Consider the following 22,751-nt stretch of genomic DNA (forward strand, 5'->3'; position numbering starts at 1 on the left):
ATCATTTCTCACACCACACTATACACACAACTTATTCGAAGAGAGAATAATGTTATTTGAACATGAAAGAGGGCTGTCCCACACACACACTATAATCAAGATAAACAAAGAAAATACTGGGTTAGCACAATCACGCAGAATGGAAGATGTTAGTCTTTCCTGCTCTGCTCTCGAACTATTCTTCTTTTTTTAAAAGAAGCTTAATTGCTGTAATCAATGTCATTCAGTTACAATAATTAATGTATCCTTTTCCCCATTGGGGCACAGGCATTCTTGTTTAATTCTTGTCTTGCCAAGACAATGAAGCGGATGCATGCCAAATCTGTAACGTGAGAGAGAGCTATAAACATGGAACACTATGTGTTTTCATAAACAATGCCTTTTTCAATAGCAGGATAAAGACAATACACACAATACTCATTCACATTAATAGATCGCATATTTGGATCAAAGACATGCGTAAAGCCTTGGGGAAAATAAGTAAAGGGTGAATCTGTCCAGATAAGATTCGAGCAGACTTGCAGAGAGAGGACTCATAGGTGCATCTCCTACACTCTATTACAGTGCAGAAGTAACTGCAAACAGTTTTAAAAACAGACAGTTACGCTGACACACCATTTTTCATCAGCTATATTATACTTGCATTGTGGGGGGTTTTGGCTTTTTGGTGGGGTTCGTTCGTTTTGGGTTTGTTTAATTTGATGGAGGTTTTTTTCGTGTATGATTTTTTTTAAATAGTGTTTACAATTTTTCAAAGCTATGCACATTACAGACACTGGATTAGGAGACGCTACACAGGCAAAATGGCTTATCCAGAGGAAAGTATACATGCCAGGAGACTCCATTTCTAGTAAAACCAGCCCAGCTCTATCCTAGGCCACGGCAGAGGGTCTAACATGGATAGCAGAATCGTCTTTCTTCTCAAGAACCTAACTATTATGTTGTCAAGACCTAATCTGAGCTGCTGTAGCAGGTGGTTGTGGTTAATATCAGTAAGATACTCAGGCATAACAAAGTATAACCTCACCTCAGATGCTACTTATTTTTCTGCCCTACTGCTCCTACAGTAGGATAGGACCACTAATGAAATAATTTGTGTTACTTGCAAAACAGTACCTAAAGCCCTATCTGTTCAATTCATTACATGACCAGCAGACTTAAAGCTTCATTGGGTTTTGTGGTTTGATCTTCAGCTCTGAGGACTCTCAAAAGCTCCCAGCTTTCACTTAAGAGTGTTAATAATGAGTACATAAACTAATTGGCATCTTTTATTTCCTTTTTATGATAGCTGAACACTCAAACTCGTTTAAGGGTTGCAGTAAATGTACTGTTATTTATTTCCACCTCTACACCCTCTTATTTGCTATAATACACCAAATACAGCGTTACAACCACACAGCTTTCTCCTGAGCTTAAAACACAGCCTAGAACAGAAGAGCACAAATTCAACGTTCACAAAAAATTAAAAGAATATGAATTGCAAAATCTGGGAGGGGAATTCTTCCAGATAAGACAGTTACAAAAAACATTATCTCAACAATAGTGGCTATATCGTACGCAACCTGTCAAAATACAAGATGTATTGCTGAGTAGCCAGTGACCAGGATCTTTTCCATGCATCATTACTATCATACACTATACGCTTCTGCCTGACATATCAAATATCATACAGCAGGTGTCAATGTGCTGACCAACCGCAGCATGAGCAGCCTGACGTGCTGACACTGCAGTTATGCACTCTGAGTTCTCAGGTGCTATATTTAAACTCAGAGAACATGGTACTAGGATATATTCTCCAACTAGAAGGAAAAAAAAAAAAGGCGATGCTCGTAGCTATAACAGGGAAACAAACACCACTGCACAGCATTTCCAAAGGAGTTTTAACATGATTCTGAAAAGAATAGTTTTACCTTTTCTCAGAAGGCTGTGAGTGTGAGACTGGACAAGGCATACAAGAACAGATCATAGAAGAGAGAGGTTGGCTGTGGTGTTGGTTGGTTGTACCTTTCTTTCCAATAACTACTCAGCAGCCATTAAGAAGCAAACAGTACTTCAAAATTCAGACACTGTATTAAAGCTTTTGTCTATATTGACACTTTATTTACATTAACCAATATAATAACATATTTTATAAGGTTTGTTTTAACATACTTGCAACTGAAGAATAGTAAAATACCACCAGGCTCTGGCAAATGAAAATACAGCAAGGATCACTAAGAAAAAAATTATGTTAAAAAGCATGGTCAAAGATAGTGTTAAGTATGTAAAACTTTAGTAAAAGTACTAATAAATCTGTGTAAACTTCAGAAAAACATGGCATGCTCCATTTTCCAAAGAAGAAAAAATAAAAATTCAAGATACACTTCATTTAACTATAAAAACACAAACAAAAAAAAATTTCTTTTTTTTCTGCTCACTCTAACAGTCCCTAACACAACAGCAGTTTATTACGCTCCATTAATGATGCTTCACTTTTCCTCTAGCTAAGCATAAAAGCTATAAGGAAGGCATTTACCTTATTACCATGCTCTATATTAAAAAAAAACAAACAACCTAGGTGAAGATTTGTTAGGAACAAAAAACAATTGCTATGTAAACACAGCAGATTATGAACCTCAATACCTTGAAGAAGGTCACAAGAATCATCTCCAGTTGGAAACCTGAGTCAAAAGCAGCAGCAGACTTAAAGCCACAGCTGGACTGGGAAAGCAGAGGAGGAGCTCGTTTTCCTGCCTCCATCCCCTGCTCTCACCAGCAGACCACACACAATTACCTTCCTAATCAAGAACATCCACCAAACAATCTGCTCAAAGATAATTGCTAAGTACATTTGCCATCAATATGCACAAAATTATCACTAATAAATGTCACTGTGAATTACAATCAAGTGCTACTAGACATGGTACAAACATGCATCTACCCCAGTGATAAGAATCACTTTTCATACCACACTGTGAGGAGCTCTCAGCAAAAGGGATAAAGATCACAGGGGTTCAAGCTAACAAAACATCTCAGCTTTTCCATCTGTCCTGCTGTGCTACACTGTACCACTGAAGCAAGAGGCGGGCAATTTTTTTTAACCCAAGTATAAACCCACAGGTGGTCTGCAGTGATAGCTTACTATAAGCACGTCTTATTTTCTAATGCATCGGCTACCTGACTTCATTCTTGGAGATCACTCACCACAGCTTAAATACACTAAACCATTTCAACATGTAGCACTTATCTTTTGGCACCAGAAGTTTGATTTCCCCAGAGCAACAGCTGGTGCCAAGGAGTTAAAACAGATTCTGAAGAACATTTGTCGCTATTCACTACATATTGTACTGTGTCCAGTGTGGGGCTCCCCAGCTCCAGAGAGACAGGGAACTACTGGAGAGGGCCCAGCAGAGGCTACCAAGATGGTGAGGGGACTGGAGCATCCCCCTGATGAGGAAGGGCTAAGAAAGCTGGGGCTGTTCAGCCTGGAGAGGAGAAGACTCAGAGGGGAGCTTATCAATGTCTACAAACACCCTAAGGGCAAGTCAGGGCCAGGCTCTTTCCAGTGGTGCCCAGCAACACGACAAGGGGCAACAGGCACAAACTGCAGTACAGAAAGGTCCATCTGAATGTGAGGGAAAACTTCCTTGAGGGTGGCAGAGCCCTGGAACAGGCTGCCCAGAGGGGCTGTGGGGTCTCCTTCTCTGGAGACATCCAAAACCCACCTGGATGCAACTCTGTGCAACCTGCTCTAGCAGGGGGTTAGACTAGACGATCTCCAGAGGGCTCTTCCAACTCTGACCGCTCTGTGATTCAATGAGCAAGCAGCTAATGCACTTTCTCAACCCATGTCCTTGCTGGCTGACTGTTGAGGGAAACCCATAGTCAGGCATTTTTGGCTGTTCTTCCACAGTCCACTCCCACAATATCAGCATTCTGATACCAGTCCTTTCTGCCAGACCATTTTTGGTTTTATGCAATAAACAACACGCAATTACAAACTCAACAGCATCTTTACAACAAAGCAAAGGGATTCACAGCTGTGCCAGCATTATGCATCATGTGTTCTGTAAGAGCATCTTGATATGGCACTACATAAAGATTTGTGGCAGACAGATTTTCCATGCATTCACATTATTCACATTCAAAAAGGAGGAGGACTGGATAGCAGAAACAGAACAGCTAGATCCCTTGAGCACCTTTTCTTTTCTGTCTTGTGAAATACATGCTCCGTTTCCTGGAGATGCACTTACTTCTGAGCATTCTGCCTAAATTCTTTGACTCTTCTTGTATTCTTGTACAATCTACAGCCCACTAATTACATTTTAGCAGTTACCTTTTCAACAGATCATTTCTAAACATAGTACTGTTATCTTCCCTCATTAAATTCCTAAAAATTGCATTAATTCCACTCTCCACCTGATGCTAGTTTATGAAACATTTGTGAAAAGAAACACTAAATAATTGCAGCAGCAGCATTCCTGCAGTAGTATGTGGCCAGCTTCACCCTAGTTTTATTCTCTTCTGAACAGGACCATTAGCACCTTTCAAACTGTACAAAAGTGACTAAAGCTAAAGTAGGTCTACAGCATCACTTCTGAACAATTGTTTAAAAAAAAAAGCCAAAACAAGTTTGTAAATAAATGACCATGTTAAATTTAACACAGATCTTTAAAGAAAAAACACACCAAACAAACCCTGCTCTAAAAGAGGTTTATTTTGCTATAAGAACCTGTAACACACGAACAGCTAGTTAACAAACATACAGTTCTAGCAGAAGATGATAGTCAATATGTTATTAAAAGCTCTCATCACATTTTGAAGGTGTCCTCTTTCATATGTATGATACAAAGGAAGATGGTTTACACCAAATTACTTCAGACCTCAAATAAGTCTGGTTTACTATTGACTACATACTTTCAATCTCAACAGACTGTCCCGAACAGTAAACATGTTGCACGTAACATCATTGGTACTTCTAGTTTTAAAGCAAAGTCTGGGATTTTTAGCCTAAACAAAACACACAATCACAGAATTACTTAGGTTGGAAAACACCCTTAAGATCATTGAGTCCAACCATTAACCTAACACTACCAAGTCCACCACCATACAATGTTCCCAAGTGCCACATCTACAAAAAACATCAGTACTTTTTAGTTTCTTGTGGGACATTTGTTTCACTAGCACTAGCGTATACCTACCATATGAGCCTGGTGCTTTCTCTTCATAAGTAAAATGAAGTTGTAGCTCCTCTTCTGACATGCGACTGATGAACACTTTCAGCAAACAGCAAATAATAAACAGTGCATTGTGAGCCTGCCAAATAAAGAGATGACTAGAAAAGAAGCAGAAAGAAAGAACAATCAGTAATGCTTAACCTGCAAATGTGCATCAAAATGCACAAGAAAAATATATGCCAGAGTAGACACAAAGGGGCTCCTACAGATGAAGCAAGGAAAAGCCAAAGTGCTCAAGCAGGGAGTTTTCAGCTGACACTACAGTAAACCAACCAGAAATGTATTTAAAAGTAGTATTTTTTGCTTCCTGCAAGAGAATACAACCTTACTCCTAGTTTGTATTGTCAAAAACACCACAGTTGCCAGAAGTACCACTCTCTGAAGGGTTCACCAGATGGCTCACTCTGCTTCTAAAGGTTTCTAGATACTAGGGACTCAAGCCACCCAGATGTTTGAAAAGTTCCAACAGGTTCAGATATAAAAGCTACTCTGGCTCTCTGAACCTTAGCACTCTTCCCAGTTAAATAGCCTTCAGATGACCATAGGCATTTATGGACTTCACAAGCAAAATACAGCAAGATTTTTCAATGCAACACACAAATATTTTCCATGCTTTCTGAATGCAAGGGGAATATAGCTTCATTACATTTTCTTGAGTCCCAATAAGCAACTGCCAGGAAGCCCACACAAGAGCATACAGTCAAGCTCTTGCTTGAAGCTATACATTCAAGGTATTTTTGGATTAAAGAAGCAGGAGCTATCCAGGCAGGAATAACTTCTCCAGATACAAGTAAAAAGGTTGAGGGCAGTCCTGGGAGCAAGGGGCATTAAAAGGGAAGTCTTCCTTTTTGAATCCCCAGATCTGATGAGAGTTGGACATCTGTCTACAGGTGTTGAGGAGCAATTCCAGAAAGCTTCCTGCAAAAAATATAGACAGCTGCACACATAACCTCTTGGAGTTTTCTACTGTTGAAAGGGGCAAGCAAAACCAACAGCAGCTGCATGATATGATTTGAAAGCAATGTCTTTATACAGAAGTTTGTGTTCAAATCCAATTTTAAATATTTCCAAGATAAAATACTGGTTCATATATTAAGATTTAGCTGAAAAGGTCAGGTGATTTTTAAACTGCTCTAAACCAGTAGTAACCAGAAGTTACACTATTTGTACACAAATGTCTTTATGTAACACACAGGATGAACACAAACATGTCATTTTCCCCAGCAATCTATTTACACTTATTACACTTCATCTTCTGTGTTTGGAAGAGTACTAGATACTTGTTCTGTTTCAAACAATAATTTAAGAGAATTTTAAGTTTTAGTCTGTATGTTAAGCAGCAAAGTAAAAAACTCAAGAGTTAGGAGAAAAAGGAACATTTTAAAAGTGAAATGGCACACACAGCTTTTTTCCAGGTACTTACTTCTGACATTCTGCTGAAATTTTTAACTCTTTGGTTCTAGAAAGAAAGACTTTAATCAATGACCCAAGGTTTCCTGTTCGAGGATTCTTCTCAACTAGATGAGGAAAAAAAATCCAAACATATGATTATATAGCATGCGTAAGTTGCCACTACTTAATTCAAACAATATATAGAAACTAAATTTTGATGTCTTAAATATTTCTACATAAAGCACAGTATGTCTGTTTTTCTCTAGAGCTATTGCTGTTCTTTTACGTTTCTCCAGTACATGCTTTACTACCCCATAAATGTTCTCTAAACGTACTTTTCATCCTAGACTTAAAATATCCTAAATGTGGAGCTCATACCACTTCCTTTCCAAGACTTGTCTACAGCACAATAGTCTCCTGTCAGAAAATCAGGCAGATTTTCACAACTAGCTTTTACCTTCTTGAACATCATTGATTACATTTATACTACCCCTTCCCTTCATCCTCTGATTAATTCTCTCCCCTTACTCATCAGCTTTGAGGGCAGAGGGAAAAAGATCTAGTAGGGATGAAGTTACTTGTTTTAAACCTTTCAGTCATTTCAAGTCATTTCTACATAACCGTTAATAATGGAAGTTTCTAAAAGCTTGGGATATGTATAAACACACTCCTTACACTATTTTAAACTTATTAGTAGAATGCACACAAGTAAAGTACACTAAAGACATGGATGTGCACTTGAATGCTGTTTCTTAATTTTTCTGATAAAGCAGAAAAAGAGATGTCACAATTTCTTACCTAAAGACTTGCAGATTGAGATTGTGGCTTCTTCCAAGAGCTTTAAATCAGCACTAGAGGAGGGGAAAAAGAAAATAAAAAGAGTTATACAAGCAACTGTGTTCCTGCACTTGAAGTGAAAATGCATTACAAACCAGTAGTAAAATATTTCTATGAAGCACTTAATTTTACCAATCCATTAACTGGTTTACAGAAATATCACAGAAGCACAGAGTGGCTGAGGTGACAAGGGACGTTTGGAGGTCATCTTGTCCAATTTCCCTGCTCAAGCAGGCCCACCAAGAGCCAGTTGCCTAAGACCACATCCAAGTGGCTTTTGAGTATCTCCATCTCCTCTCTGGGCAACCCATTCCAGTGCGTGGTCATCCTAGCATCAGGCAGTACAACATGCATTTGAAGTACAGTGACTATAAAACAGGAAACTGACATTCAAAAGTGAATTGTTTGTCAATGTGAAATGATGTCACTACACCATTTATGTTACTACTACTATCTTTGTGGCTTCAATGGTGCCATTGAATTAGCTTGATGCCACCGAAAATACACAGTAGCCTACAGAAAGAACTATTCTTTTACAAGAATGATCACATGAAATAACATCTTTTGAAAAAGTATAAAGCATCCTCAACATGTCATTTAACCTCAAGCTAAACACCACTTTCCTTTAACTGATGTTACTATACTATGCAACAATCACATCAGATAACCAAATTTTTCATAACTTCATTAATTGACAGTTGGTATGCCTCAATGAAAGCCATCAGCTGAAAAGAACGATAAAGCACTAAAGCAGAATTTGCCAACAATCACTGAAAGGAAATACCGGCTGTATCAAGCACATAAAAAGACATTTATATACTTCTACCAGTGCAGAGTAACTGATTCCTGAAAACAAAACAGAAGAATACATGGGAAGTCTATTTTCCCTTAACAGATTGGGGGGAGGGGGGGGAACACGGGACAGACACGACACGACAAACAATAATCAGACATGGTGTCCAACATCACATTAAACAATAAGAAGGTGTCCCAGTATTAACACCTACAAGGCAACTTGTTCCACTGTTTCATCATCCTCATGGTAAAAAATGTCTCCCTTCCATCTAGCCTGAATCTCCCCTCTACTAGTTTAAAAAACATTTCCCCCCTGTCTTATCACTACAGGCACAGCTGCTCAGGTTAAGGGAGAAAATTGTACAGACTCTACACAGACTCAATTAATATACATTCTGACCTACAGGAATGGCAGTCCTGAAGTTCCCTAGATTAAGAGCCAGTCCAAAAAAAGTAACAGTTTGATGCTTGCAAATGTAACACAGTACGTAATACTGGCTGAACAATTTCAGAGCTCATGCAGCTACATCCTTGTAATTAAAGGTATGAAAATCACCATCTTCAGAATAAATAGGAAAGTAGCAATGTAATGAAACCTGAACAGTAACTAAGCTTATAGAAGTCAGTGGTATGGCTTCTGTTCAAGCACTCCTCTCAAAAATACTGCAAAACTTAATAGTGCCATAATTGGATTGTCAAAGTTGCTGATGCTTCCTACGCATTAAGTTTTCTGATGAGTAACCTGATTTACACAAAAACATCAGAGACTGAAGAAAAAAAAGGGCATGGTACCACATGCACTCTCTCTGTCCCACCTGCTCAAACCCATCTCGGCAACCACCTACAGCTCTGCCAGCCACCTTCTAAAAGACCGTAGTGGGGGCAACAGTCCCCTTTCTTTCCATTTTTAAATTTAGATGCTAACCTAGTTTACAGCAGTCCTAAGAACTGTTGCATCAACCTGAAATTAACTGTGGTGCTGTGTGGGAAGCCCCTAAACCAGGTCTGCTGCTCAAAATCTAGCGTGGAGCTGTGGTCTTGGAAGCTGTTGAGTGAGCTGTGCCCGAACTCCTGGGGACAAGAAGAGGGGTTAAGGATATTGGTAGAAAAAAGAGCCAAAAAAATTATTTTAAAATTTTTCAATAGGAAATGCTTCAAGATAGAGACATCAAACAAATTAAGGTTTAAGATGCCTGCAAATTTTCCTGCCTATCAGACTAATTTACTGTGTAGTGAGCTGAGAGCAGAGACAGCTCTTCAGCTACAGCTCAATATCCTATGACAAATGTAGATTATGCAGATTGGCTTTTTTTTTTATTCAAATATCAGCATTCGTTCCTCTCAAATTGTTTTGAAACTTAAGTCTCAGAAAGAACAAACTTACACTGTCATATATACTTGAAAAACAGTAGACTTACTCTCAAAGGTGGTCTCTTGTTTCAGTGCTAAAAACAGAGTAATTAAAAACAAATGGTATTAAGCTAGAACTCCCTGCCAGCAACTACAGACAACAGAGTTTAAGTCTATATGAAACAACATGAAACAAGAACTTTTTGCACTTTAAAAAAAACAAAACAAAAAACAAAAAGCAAAACCCCTTTCTAAACTTGTCCAGCTGGCTGCTTGTCATCAGGATGTATTCCTTCCTCAGAGCTGACAGGCAGGGTGAACATTATATTGAAATACCAACTCAGCAGAGACTTCTTAGGTACTGAGTAATCCAACACAACGGAACCCACCTCCCACTATCCAAAGATGCTGGGACTTCTGTAATACAGCCTATGTGATTACTGTAATTGCTCCAGGATTAAAACCATAAATGCAGACATTCAGCTTTCAATTATAGTTAATCTTCCCCCTAATGTCTAAGCAGTTAAGATAAGTACAACATTCTTGGGGGGAGGATGAGAGGTGTATTCCCTTTGAGTTACTAAAACCCACACAAAGTCTTCAAAAAAATTCCACAGTTGCCTCATTTCTGCACGTTCTCAGAATCAGAAATAGTGGCAAACCAAGCCAGACCTTCAGACCTTCAGTAAAGCTTTTAACACTTGAGTCATTCTTTTTCCTACCAAAACAAAGTTTGAAGCTTAAAAACTAACCACAGCCCACTCCCTCTTATTCATACATCAAAACACAAAACCAGATTTTGCCATACTCAAGACTAGGCAACACCACCTGCAAAATTTCACTTCATGCAACAGAAACACCTAGCGAGGAGGAACTACAGCATAATACCACCCCAATACACACACACCAGTGAAATGGTGCTCTTACACGTAACAGAAGTAATACTACTGCTACATCCCCAAGGATGGATTCATGGAGAAATAGTGGGCAGTACAAAAAATAGCCACCTATTACGAGGTATCTGGGGCAAAGCTTAGCAGAGGCTTTCTTTCCTTCACTTGGGCAGGAAGGAGAAGTGAGAGACATGGAAAAAACTGTGTATTTCTTTTGTCCTCTGAAGACAAAAGACATTAACACTTAGGCAAAAAATGCCTGAGCCAAGATTCAAAGGGTGGCACAAAAGAAACGCTACAACCAGCTGTGGTACTGACTTTGCTCTACAGTCCCTGTGGAGATGATATTTGGTTAATGAATGTACATAAAAATGGAAACCTAACACTAAAACATCCATCCTTCCATTGATCCAAAGAGCAGTATTTATAGTATTCAAACTATTTTTCAGCACTAACAAGACTGCACTGATCACAAATAATAGCTCCCATTCCCTGAAAACCCTCCCCTGAGGAACACGGGTTGCCTTGCTGCCAAATATATGTGTGTACACATGCACATTGTATAGATATGTATTTCAAGAGCTTGCTACTTGAGACAGAAGAAAGTCTAAAATGCATTTAAACTGATCCCCTTCAACGTACTACATTTAATTGTAACCAAGTACCTATGGGAGGATCAAGGAGAAAACAACCTTTCAGAAAAGAAAAGGAAAAAATCCCACACATTTTCCACTCTGCAATTTTATCTACCAATACGTGGGAAAATAAAAATCACACCTTTTCAGAACTGAAAAGAAGCTTCTGAAAGACATTATTTTCTAGAGTACATAAAAATAGATGTGAGATTCATTAGGGATATAGGAGTAAAATATCCCCTGGTCTGAGAATTGTTAATATATTCTCAACTAGAAAGAAGTATCAATTTCTAGCAATAAACAAGCAGAAATGTAAGTAAAACCTTCTGGCTGCTTGATAGCACTGCTGAGCACCACTAGGAGAAACCCAGTAACATCTAGTAAAGCCCTGGTGTGGAGGAGACACCACTTTGGAAGATGTTCATGTGCCCATGGCAACAAACACCAGCTTCAGGCCATGGATCTTTTAAATTCACGATCACAGTGACCTGGGTGAGTTTGTACATGTAATCATATTATTTCAACTAGTACTACCCGAACTAAACCATCTGGTTTTGGGAAAGTGGTACATATCACAATCATATTTACCTGTTCCACAATTTTCCAAGCAAAAGGTATCACCTGGTGTGGAGACTCAAACAAGTTGTGAGCACAGGGGGTAAACATTAAGGATTCAAAGGAAAATATACTTAACGACACAGATCTGACGCTCATTTAGATCCAAGCAAATGTGTGAGGTGAGGGATTGCTTCCCACATACTTTATGAAAAAATTACAGGCTCCACAGGAATTCCTGCCTCATCCTGTGATCTGGTGGCCAGCATTTCCAAGTTCCTTTATAAAAGCAAGAAATTATTTGCTTTTTTTTTTAAATGTAGACAGGAGGCCTACAGACTTCAGCAAAACCAAAATTAATAATAATAGTGAAATCTGCTTCCTGACAACACAGACTTCTTTAAACAAAATGGTTTTATCTTGTTTTATGTTACAGGTATCAGGACACAAGAGGTTTTACAGTGGCAGTAATTACTGCCTTGTAACATCTCAGCATGGCAAGCAGCAAGAATATTTTGCATACAAATACAAACCCATCTATACACAGGAAGCATCTAAGTGCTGCCAGGTATCACACATCAGGGGTAGAAGTAAAGAGTAATCAAGGGTAGCCCATTCCACAGGAGAGAGGTCTACTATGCCTACATCACGTAATAAGAACTCTGTACTAGGAAGGGGAGAGAAGATATCAAAATTAAGTTCAAACTTGCAAGCTCAAATACTGCCTTGATATACTACTAGATAGAATACTAGAGGTCACCTCTTTCCTGATACAAAAGTTAAATCCCTCAAATCTGTACTATCATATAAATGCCATTTGGGAATTGGATGCACACGCCATTATTCAAACATACAGGAACACTAACACAAAGCAAAATTGCCTCTTTATATTTCACAAGGAAGAGTGAAAATTATGAGTACCCTATCATATGTATAAGCAATGATGATTGACCAAGTAAAACATAATACCGGATCAGTATTTAGACAATACAAATTCTGTTTTGCCTTGCTGAAATTGCTCTTCTACCATTTCATAACTGATCTTACATCAAGCTTTTTATTTTGTTGGTATTTAATCACTTTGTATTTGTATTGATTACAGTACAAGGAGTTTCTTCATCAGTGAGTTAAGTTTTCTGTAAGAAAGCATCTTTCAATAGAGGTAGAGAAGATTGGTAAATTAAGCAGTCTATTGCTCAAAAAAATTTCATAGTTTTCATTGACTGCAGATCTTTATTTCTGGCTTCATACTACCAGAAAACTGGATTATGCGGTCAGCTATTCTGGCATATATTGTAAAAAAGCATGACTTCCAAAAAGAGGAAGAAAAAAAAAAAAAAAAAGAAAAAATATCAGTGGAGTTAGAGTGGTTGAATTCAGTTGCCCTACTTTAAATTTACGAACAATCAGTCCCAAAGACTTCAGCAAAACCATAATTAATAAAAGACAGCAAATGTTGCTTCCTGAGAGCAGTCACCTTTGAAGAACGTGGTTTTACCTGATTTTAAAGGCATCACAATATAAGAGGTTTCAAAGTGGCAGTGACTACTGTTAAAATATCTCATTATGCCAAAAGGAAGTATTCTGCATACAAACTGTAACTATAAACATGCCCATACCACAACACCTACCCTTATAATGATAAGAATAAGGCCCAACAAACCATAGCAGACAACTCCCCACCTCTAAAAGAGAAGGGGAAAAAACCACAAGGGAGCAGCTTTCCTGACAGTTTTTGTCCTCTAAGTAAAGCTTTTCTCTTTGCCATTGAATAAAAAACAGAAGAATCAGCCCATTCAGTAAATTCATACTGTGGGAATGCTGACTTTAGTGGACTAGCTGGAGGAAAGACGTCAAAGAATAAAAAGCTGCATATAATTTATTGTACCAATTTAAAAATGTACCACATTAAGGCAAAATAAAAGTTGCTCATTTTTATATCTTTCCATTAAAGGCTCATGAACACTATTCTTGAACAAGCGACTCATTAAAAACTCTGGGGAAGGAACAAAGCGGAACAGTAAATATTAAGCACATGATTTTCAGCAAGTTCTGTGTTAGTTAATTCTGGTTTAAGTTTTCCATCAGGAAAGAATTGTAACTAATACCACTGGTTAGGAGAAGGTTGCATTCTTGGTAGCAACTCACAGGAGCACCAAACACAAAGGTCTGCCTAAACCGAGAGCTAAGACTCCAATGTAAACCTCACAGCTCTTGCTTGTAACAATAACTAAAAATGTCATCCAGAACAGCTGTATTTTATTTTTCCAATATCCAAACATTATTCAGATTGATAAATCAGCCACTTGAAATATAGGAAGTGGCAGATTTAAGACATTTCATACGATTTTAATGCAGCTTCCATGAGTCTATTCTGCACTAACAAATAAGGACCCATGAAGAAAAAAAAAAATAAAAATGAACATGCAGGATTGTGAATTTAGATCACCAAGTACTTCCTAATGGCTAAACCAGAAATTTCTCAGAAGCCTAAGGGGATTTCACCTGCTTAGCATCCATGACCTGCTTTACGGAAGAGGATGTCACAATACACCTTCTACCGTGAAAAGCTTGACACAACCTAAAACTAAACTCCTGGTAGCTTTTCCTTTTACTATTGCTTATGCATATACTGCTTATCTTCTACTGTTCTTAAACTGTGTAAAGCTTTACCTGCCAAATACCCGAGACAGGCTCTGGCTGTTACTATCCACTCATGCTATGAGCAGCGATTCACCGTCAGCTCATTTCTGATTACTGACAGCCGATTCATAATCAGGGTTTGTGAATGCACAGACTAGAATTACTCCCACTTGGAATATTCACTCTTAATACCTGCTTAAGAAAATCAACGTTATGTGAGGAAGAAAAAACAGCCCAGAAAAGCAGAATATTACACTCCCAGCAGGCAGCTCTGCTTTGACCACATGCTTTCACATTCATTTTTGGATGGCACAGCAGGTTTAAGCAATCCCACCTTTCAGCCCAACAGTCGGCTGTGCCCCAAAAATCAATGCCTCATCGCACCAGTATTGTTTTGTGGTGCCACCCTAAGAATCACTCTAGGGAATTAACTTGGCTGAAAAAATAAACACTTCTTTTTGCTGTGGTGTTTTTCAAACAGATTAGGTCCTGATCAAACCCACAGCAGACCCAAATAAACACTGGAAGGGCTAGTGAAAGGGCAAGAGTATCTTGCATCAGTATTGCTGACAGACACACAGCAACTGTGCACTGTAGCACTGGTATTTGGCAAACTTTATTCCCCCATGCAAACTACCTTGTGTTCTTCACAGAAACTGATGAAAAAGTTAACTGGACCGAAAAAATAAACCCAGTGAAGAAGACATGGCTGAGTAAATGAACAACGTGCAGGACCACAAAGAGAGATTAACATACTTATCAGGTCTAGGGCTGGGGGCAGAAAGCAAAAGAGAACCAGGAAGATGAGAAATGGATGAACAGTGGAAGAGATCAACCAGACTGAAAGGGAGATGGGAGAAAAGCAAAAGAATGACAAACAAAAGAGTGCAAAGTGCTGAGGAAAGCAAAGCACAAGAAAATGAAGACAGACAACAAAGCAAAGAAAGCAGGGCCATTAAAAGATCAGATCACACCTTCATCTTTCTCATATTAGAAAGCCAGGAATTCACACTCTCAAGCCAAGGCCCTGGGCTTTCAATTTGGGGGATTAGAAGACTATTGTTCCTCAGAAGATCCAACTCAATCTGGCAGTCCAAAAGATTTCCCTTTAGTAGGTGTGATCAGCTGTACCTGGACTAACTGGACTTCCGTAAAGCAAAGAACTATTCACACACTCCTCACTAGAGAGAAACGCTAACAGAAACGTGTTAAAACCCCGCAAACTTTACCTATACATGCTGATTCAGACTGCCCTTAAAGGTAGCATAGGTACCTTTTGTCTTCCTTACAGATACCAATTCCTTGCTATGGGCAAGGTTTCCTGACAATAAGGTGACTGTCTCTGAAAGGAGGCTATCCTCCCCAGCCCCACCACCTCCCACACGTTGCTGATTTTTGATTGTTTTTTTTATTGCTGCTTGCTTGCTTTTCCTACTACCATATATTTTTGTACCACCTTCTATTTCCAGGTTTTTCTCCTCCTCTTTCCCTGTAGTACTGCCATATGTAGAAGTGTGTCCAAAGCAGCATCCAGACAATGTGATCTTCTTCTTCCTGGGAATCATATCAGTCCCATCCTTGCAAAAATTTGAGGAAATAGGATAGAATAGAACAGAATCGTAGAACAGTTTGTGTTGGAAGGGACCTTAAAGGTTGTCCAGTTTGAACCCCCTGCCATGGGCAGGGACATCTTACACTAGACCAGGTTGCTCCAATCCCTGTCCAACCTGCCCTTGAACACTGCCAGGGATGGGGCACCCACAGCTTCTCTGTGTAACCTGTGCCAGTGCCTCTTCACCCTCCCAGTATAGTATTTCTTCCTAATATCTAATCTAAATCTCCCCTTTTTCAGCTCAAAGCCTTTCCCCCTTGTCCTATCACTACAGGCCCTGGTACAAAGCCCCTCTCCAGCTTCCCTGTTGGCCCCTTTAGGCACTGGAAGGTGCTATAAGATCTCCCTGGAGCCTTCTCTTCTCCAGGCTAAACAACCCCAACTCTCCCAGCCTGCCCTCAGCAAAAGGGCTCCAGGGTCATCTCTGTGGCCTCCACTGGACTCACTCCAACAGGTCCATGTCCTCCCTGTGCTGAGTACCCCAGAGCTGGATGCAGCACTGCAGGGGGGTCTCACTAAAGCTGAGTAGAGGGGCAGAGCCCCCTCCCTCGACATGCTGGCTGTGCTGCTTTTGATGCAGCCCAGGATACGGTTGGCTTTCTGGGCTGCAAATGCACACTGTTGGGTCATGTGGAGCTTCTCATCTACCAGTACCCCAAAGCCTTTCTCCCCAGGGGCTGCTCTCAAATCCACCCTCCACCCAGCCTGTGTTGTATAGATCTTTTACTCTAGAGTATCTCCAATTACCTCTACAAAAACAATTATATGGCTCCAAATAACACCTGCAAACAGTCACTAATTTTGCAACAAACAATTGGAAAAAGTATAATTTGAAAAAGAGAAGAAAACTTTAAAATTCTGTCCTGTTTGACAGGTGAAAACCGGCTCCTTTCCGTAACAGACATAAACCAGTATCTTGCTCCTGTCAAAAATACAACCTACACTCAAGCCTCATTAAAACGAGAGTTAACTTGGTATTTCACAAGCTTTCAATCTCAGAAATGAACACTGACCTCTGTTGTTTTGCTCCTGCAGGCAAGGTTATCTGATTTAGACAATGGCTGAGGGTGCTGTGCAGCCAACATCATCTGACATCATTTGTCAAATGGTTCTCTCAGGTAGATGCAATTTAACGGGAAATTTCTGTTTCCTTCCAATTACTAAGCTGCACAAAAGATGCCTCGAAAAGTATTTCTCTTCTAGCTACCAGGCAAGAGCACCATCTGGTGTTCAGTTATTTAAACTTTCAACCTGCTTTTGGATCAGGTTTTTTTGTTTGCTTGTTTTTTTAATTATGTTTCTTATTTGTTTTTTTTGTTTGTTTGTTTTGGGGGGGTTTGTTTGTGTTTTTTTAAGCAAGCTTACTCTGCACTTGATCTGACTCCATGTAATGGGGACAAAACAGATGCAAAGAAAGTGACAAGAACTTCCTTTACTTCGGTGGGGGAGGGAGGAGCAGTGGAACAACTGAAAGAAATTGCTGGGGTTTTATATATAACTATTTCCCCCTAAACAAAGCCAAATAATGCAGTATTAATGGACCTCTTAGAATATTGCCCACCTTGTTAGTCATAGGTGGGCTATAAATAACTCCTGTGTCTTCAGGGATCTTAGAAAAAGCAATTGCTCCCTCACCCACTACCAATTATGTACCACCCTTCACAAACTCTACAACCCTTCCCAACACTGTACCCCCTTGCCAACCTCTGGCTATTCTCTCCATGCAGAAGCCAAAATCCTTCTTCCTCCTCACTCTTGACAAAAATAACACCTAGCAAGTACCTCCCAGTTGTTTACTTTACCCATTTTCCCTCCCAATTGCCTGAACTTTCACTTTTTCACAGGCACACAGCAGTAGGACAGATTATCTACCCGACCTGCTCTTAAATGCAACAAAAATAAATGTGGTTCTTCCTGCACAAAACACAGCACAGAGGTAAGTCTTGTAACATGTGAACTATGTCGCACTAGAAGTTGTATTCCATTCTTCACTCAATCACCAATTTATATTCAAAGTTTGAAAGCTCAGAGTAGTCATAAATCTGCACTAGTTTTTCACCTTCTAAAAAAAAAAAACAAACCCCAAAACAAACCAACAGAACAAAAAGAAAACCTCTGACTACCATTCATTTTGACAGGAGCTGTACTTTAACAAAAACAAAACAAAACCACCATCGAAAGTTGACAATAAGATTGGCCAGAACCGCTCTCAAACACATTTCCAATTTATTAAAGATTAAAAGTGTTCCTAATTTTAGCAGTACACATTGTGGCCCATTTAAACCTGTTACACAAGTGTTCAGATGTAGACTGTTACGACCCTTTATGAAACAGCTAAGTCCTTTGCAAGGAAATACTGCTAATAATAAAACACCTGACAAAAGTATTAGGTCACACTGTAAACTGCAAAAACAGTTTAAGTAATAGAAGTATTAAGTCATACCAGATTGTTCTTGTAAGGCTGACAATCAAGACACAGGCCAATGAATTTAGCAATGGATGTGGGTTAACAGAAGTCACAAGGACTTACGTTCTGTATTTCTGGAGATGTGCTATGGATCCTCTTAAAAATAGTAATTCTGTTTACATTAACACCACTTGCTAGAGTTCCAAGAGACAGCGCCAAGCTTCTTTTTAAAATGTCAAAGGGGGGGGGAAGCCATAAAGACTAAGAAACTCAACAGCTAATTCACAACAAAGTCACAGATGTACAATTCACTGTAAGCTGAAACACTATGCATTGAAGTCTTCAGCAACTCCAGAGACACCAGAGTCTTTCCCAAAGAAAAAAAAAGGCACCCCAAAACAACAACCAAAAAATCCAAACAAAAAGAAGAAAAAGAAGAGCTCCCCTGCCAACACTACAGACCCTATTACTGACCTTTCCTAGCTACCAGGAGAATGAATAGCAGTTATAGATATGAAGAAGAAAGGAACCCACAGAAATGGAAGAGGCAGCAGAAAGAGCTTTCAAAATTGGAAACAACAATCCATTTTACATAGGCATTTACTCCTCTGCTAACCAAAACATGAATAATTAGAACTGGAATAATCAACATAACCTCCCATTTGCTTTCAGAAATGTCACTTCTATAAATACATTATCAACGTTTCATTCTCCAGCAAGCACCCTCTTACCTATTTGTTGGAGTGGTAAAGCTAAAAGACAGCAGCTGGTTCCAGAACGGGTCATTCTCGGAGATCGGCTCTGCTCCTGACAATTTTTTCAGGTACTCATTTTCTGGAAGCTCACTGATGCTGCTGCTATTCGCTCCCATCTTCTTTATTTGGCAAATCGCTTTCTAAATATTCATTTCTTCAAGTGCGGGGGGGAAAGAAAGAAACATTTAAAGACTTTTGTACAAAAAAGGAATATACAGACCCTGAGTTAGGTATCGGTAATTTTTAGTTCACTGCCTTCAAGAGTTACTGAAATTTAGCACATAGACACATAGGAAGACATTAAAAAGGTTTTCTTTCAACAAACTTAGCACAACAGCATCTTCAGCCGAGACTGTGTTATATACTTCAGTCATCATCTCACTTGCATTTTCCAAAGTTACTCTCAGCAAGAACGCAGTGACTGCTGTATCAATATCAAGGCTGGTACCAGTGGGGGAAACTGTAAGGAACTCACAGTTTAAAAAGAGGTGTCAAGTTGACAAGCTATTAAAAAATGTATTTTCCAAGTGAATATACACAGATAAAAAAATTAATTTTTTTATTAAATTTAATTAAAGAAAAATCCACCACAATGCTATTAAGTATGTGCTAGGGATGCCGCTCCTGGGCTTCTTACAACTTTCCAGGACATCAGCTTCAGTAATCTTTCATCTTTTGAGAAGAAGTAACTATGACTAATAGCTGTAAAAGTTTATATTAAAAAGAAAACCACCAAATACACACCCCGATCAAGATAAAACCACTGTGCAACGTGTTACTGTGTAACCTAAATACTCCTTCCTGAGCTGGCATAAGGCATAAGAACAGGGACAGCTATATTAGAAGATATAAGCCACTAAGCAGCAGCAACTCCTCTCTTGGACTCGACAAAGATACAGGATCTGTTTCAAGAATCACTCCAGTACTGATTCTCTTATACACATCATCTTGGCACAAGCAGGCACAATGGCTACAGAAAAGGCCATTCTAGTAGCAGATAATACTAATAAAGTATAAAAATGAGGAAAAATTAGTAAGAAGAAATTAAGAGATGCAATAAAGAGCTGCAATATTTGCCGCCATCATGGAGGCTATCTGAACTTGTATTCAAGATTGAAGGTGAATGCACAGTAGCCAAATAGTTCAGATACAACAAAATGCCAGCACAGATTGAGAGTACAATATAGGATACTATTAACCAATAAAGAGGTCTTTAAGAAGGGAGATCCTACAAAAATGAGGAAATTGTTTATTATTTTCTAAATTTTGTTTGTAGGGGACATTACAGACTGGGAAAACACTGCACAATCCTTCCCTCCATTCTAGTACTCCATCCTCCACCATCACTATTAGCTGCTCTGGAAGAATGAATGCAGCAAGATTAAACTTTACACCGACTCAGTGTTATCTGCTCTTGTAACAATTCCACTACTGTAACTCTGCCATCATGCACCCAGGGAGCTCTATTTTTATGAAGCAGTTTGGTTTCTACCACCTCCCTTTATATCTGTCCAAAGGGGAGAGAGATATAATAACCCTATAACCCCATATATGCCTTATTTAGCAAAAAGCTCTGAAGACACTGTCTTATAGCATTTGCAGAAGCTTTTTTTTGTAATGGGGACTACCTGCAGGAACAGAAATTTAAAAGTGGCCTATGAGTTAAAAAGGAAGTTTGTGTCAGGGAATTCTGTGGAGAAGCATTAAAGGATTATACGAAGTGATTAGTTTAAGAGGATTTCCAGAACTTTGGTTGAATCACAGAACTCACAGAACAGAATGAATGCATCTAACTTGAACACAAATTTTGCTGTCTCAAAGGAAAAAGCTCACAATGCAGTGTATGCTACCTTTGAAAGAAAGCCAATGAATACTGAAGTTATAGAATAAAGCAGAAGAGAAACCAATTTGTATAATACACAAAAATACTGGATCATCAGTTATAAGAAACAAGGTTCAGCTTGTACATGGACATCTCAGCCCTGCAGTTCTTGGTCTGCACATGTCCAACTACCGCAGAAGTCAACAGCAATGCTGTTGGCCCTGGACTCGTATTTTGGCTTCCCTGCATCTTTAAATGACTTAACAGTCATCCATTTAAACCTTTGTTTCTCAGAGTATAGACAGTTGAAGTCCATGTCTGCCTGTAGTTCCCATCCTCTGCTTGTGCGTTCCAGCTCACGTAAGGAGCAGCTCACTTGCTCCACGATGAACACCCAAGGGAGAAGAGAAACAAGAGGTAGCTGGAGCTCTGCTGGCAAATTCTTCCACCTTAACCTACAACTCTTGAGTTCCCATGCCAGCACACTGACTCTGCCTTACATGTTTATCCTGTTCTCCTAAGACGAGTCACTCTATTCTCACAGCTTGCAGCCGCTCCCAAAGCCCCTCACTGAACCCATTTTCCCAGAAGTATGAGAGCAACGGGAACAGGTTGCAAGCTAGTTCTTGAAAAAACATCTTTCCAGACTTCCTGCAGTATCCCAGTAGATTAAATGCTATTAAAAAAAATCCCCCCAAATAAATAGCGCTTTTAAAGGAAGTTTTAGCTAACTATTTGTTGTCTATTTTCAGAGTCAGCGTCAAATTCACATTGCCCAAGAATGTGCCCACTTCTGTGGCCAAAGCCGTAGTCTCGAGCAAAGAGTGGCTAGCTAGAACCCCTTGGGAGCTCTCCCTGAGCCTCACCACACAGCTGGCTCCTTACAAACTGCAGAGAACATTTTTAATTCCACAGCACTTCCTCAAAGTGACACAAAAAATAAGACACTAGCCGATTTATTTTTTCTTCTAAATGAAATAAACATCAAGCCATTGGGATCTGTCAAAAGGATCCAGTTGCTAGCTTGAGCCCTAAATACTTGTAGAACTAGTTAGTAACTATGTGGACTTTGCAAGCTTTGCCTTCTACTCATTTGTGAGCTAAATCTTACAGCAATCAAATAAACATGCACATTTTTCTCTCTTTGTTATATCCCAGGAGGGTTTTTTTCCCTCTCCTAAGAACATTATATTCACTATACTCCCCTAAAGTGAAAAACTCAGCAAGTTCTACAGAAACCTATTGTAGACAACCATACTTAGAAACATACAATAGTTGTAATAAAACTAACCTAAGTTCCCGATGAAAAGTTAGCCCAAAACGTGCTGAAGTACTCTGAAGTGACTTCATGACGCAGTCTGAGCACGTTGAGTTCCTACAACCTGACCCACCACAGGCCCAGCTTTAAATGAGGCATTTCTAAGGAACTCCAGCTATCAGGTGACAGAAGAAACTAGTCTTTTGTTCAGAATTCATGAATATCCTATAGAACAGATGTCTAAAAATAATTTAATTTTTTTAAAAAAAAATCATTTAGTTTCCTGGTATTTTAACAACAGTAACAGATTAACCCAAATGCTTTAACTTAGACGGTTACATGTTACCCATGATCTCCAACACATTTCCAAGACAAATGCTATCAAATAATACTAAATTAAATTCCAGTCACCACCTTCAGTCATTTTCAAACATGCTATTAAATAGCAAATGTGCTTCTTTTAGTAACAGCTGCCTTTGCTTTTGATTAAGAGGCACTACTGCTGTGCCTCTAACATTCTACACTGGTTAAGCCTGTAGAGGTTCAAGTCTTAGACAACATAACAAGTTGGTCAGTAATTG

General features: G+C 39.2%; 1 protein-coding gene across 6 annotated transcripts in view; it reads right to left on the bottom strand.

The window, feature by feature from the left end:
• The window catches only part of DYM (dymeclin), a 215,301-nt gene that overhangs the window by 183,820 nt on the left and 8,730 nt on the right, over positions 1-22,751 (bottom strand). For 5 of the 6 annotated variants that reach the window (XM_037373245.1, XM_037373242.1, XM_037373243.1 and 2 more), the window contains 4 exons: positions 19,067-19,244; positions 7,407-7,459; positions 6,640-6,733; positions 5,181-5,314 (listed from right to left, as the gene is read on the bottom strand). In XM_037373245.1, the coding sequence (XP_037229142.1) occupies positions 5,181-5,314; positions 6,640-6,733; positions 7,407-7,459; positions 19,067-19,206 (421 nt within the window). In that variant the 5' untranslated portion in view covers positions 19,207-19,244. The remainder of the gene's footprint in view (positions 1-5,180; positions 5,315-6,639; positions 6,734-7,406; positions 7,460-19,066; positions 19,245-22,751) is intronic. The other variant, XM_037373248.1, reaches the window with a different exon arrangement.

Source organism: Falco rusticolus, chromosome Z, assembly GCF_015220075.1.
Source record: "Falco rusticolus isolate bFalRus1 chromosome Z, bFalRus1.pri, whole genome shotgun sequence".
Classification (NCBI taxonomy): domain Eukaryota; kingdom Metazoa; phylum Chordata; class Aves; order Falconiformes; family Falconidae; genus Falco; species Falco rusticolus.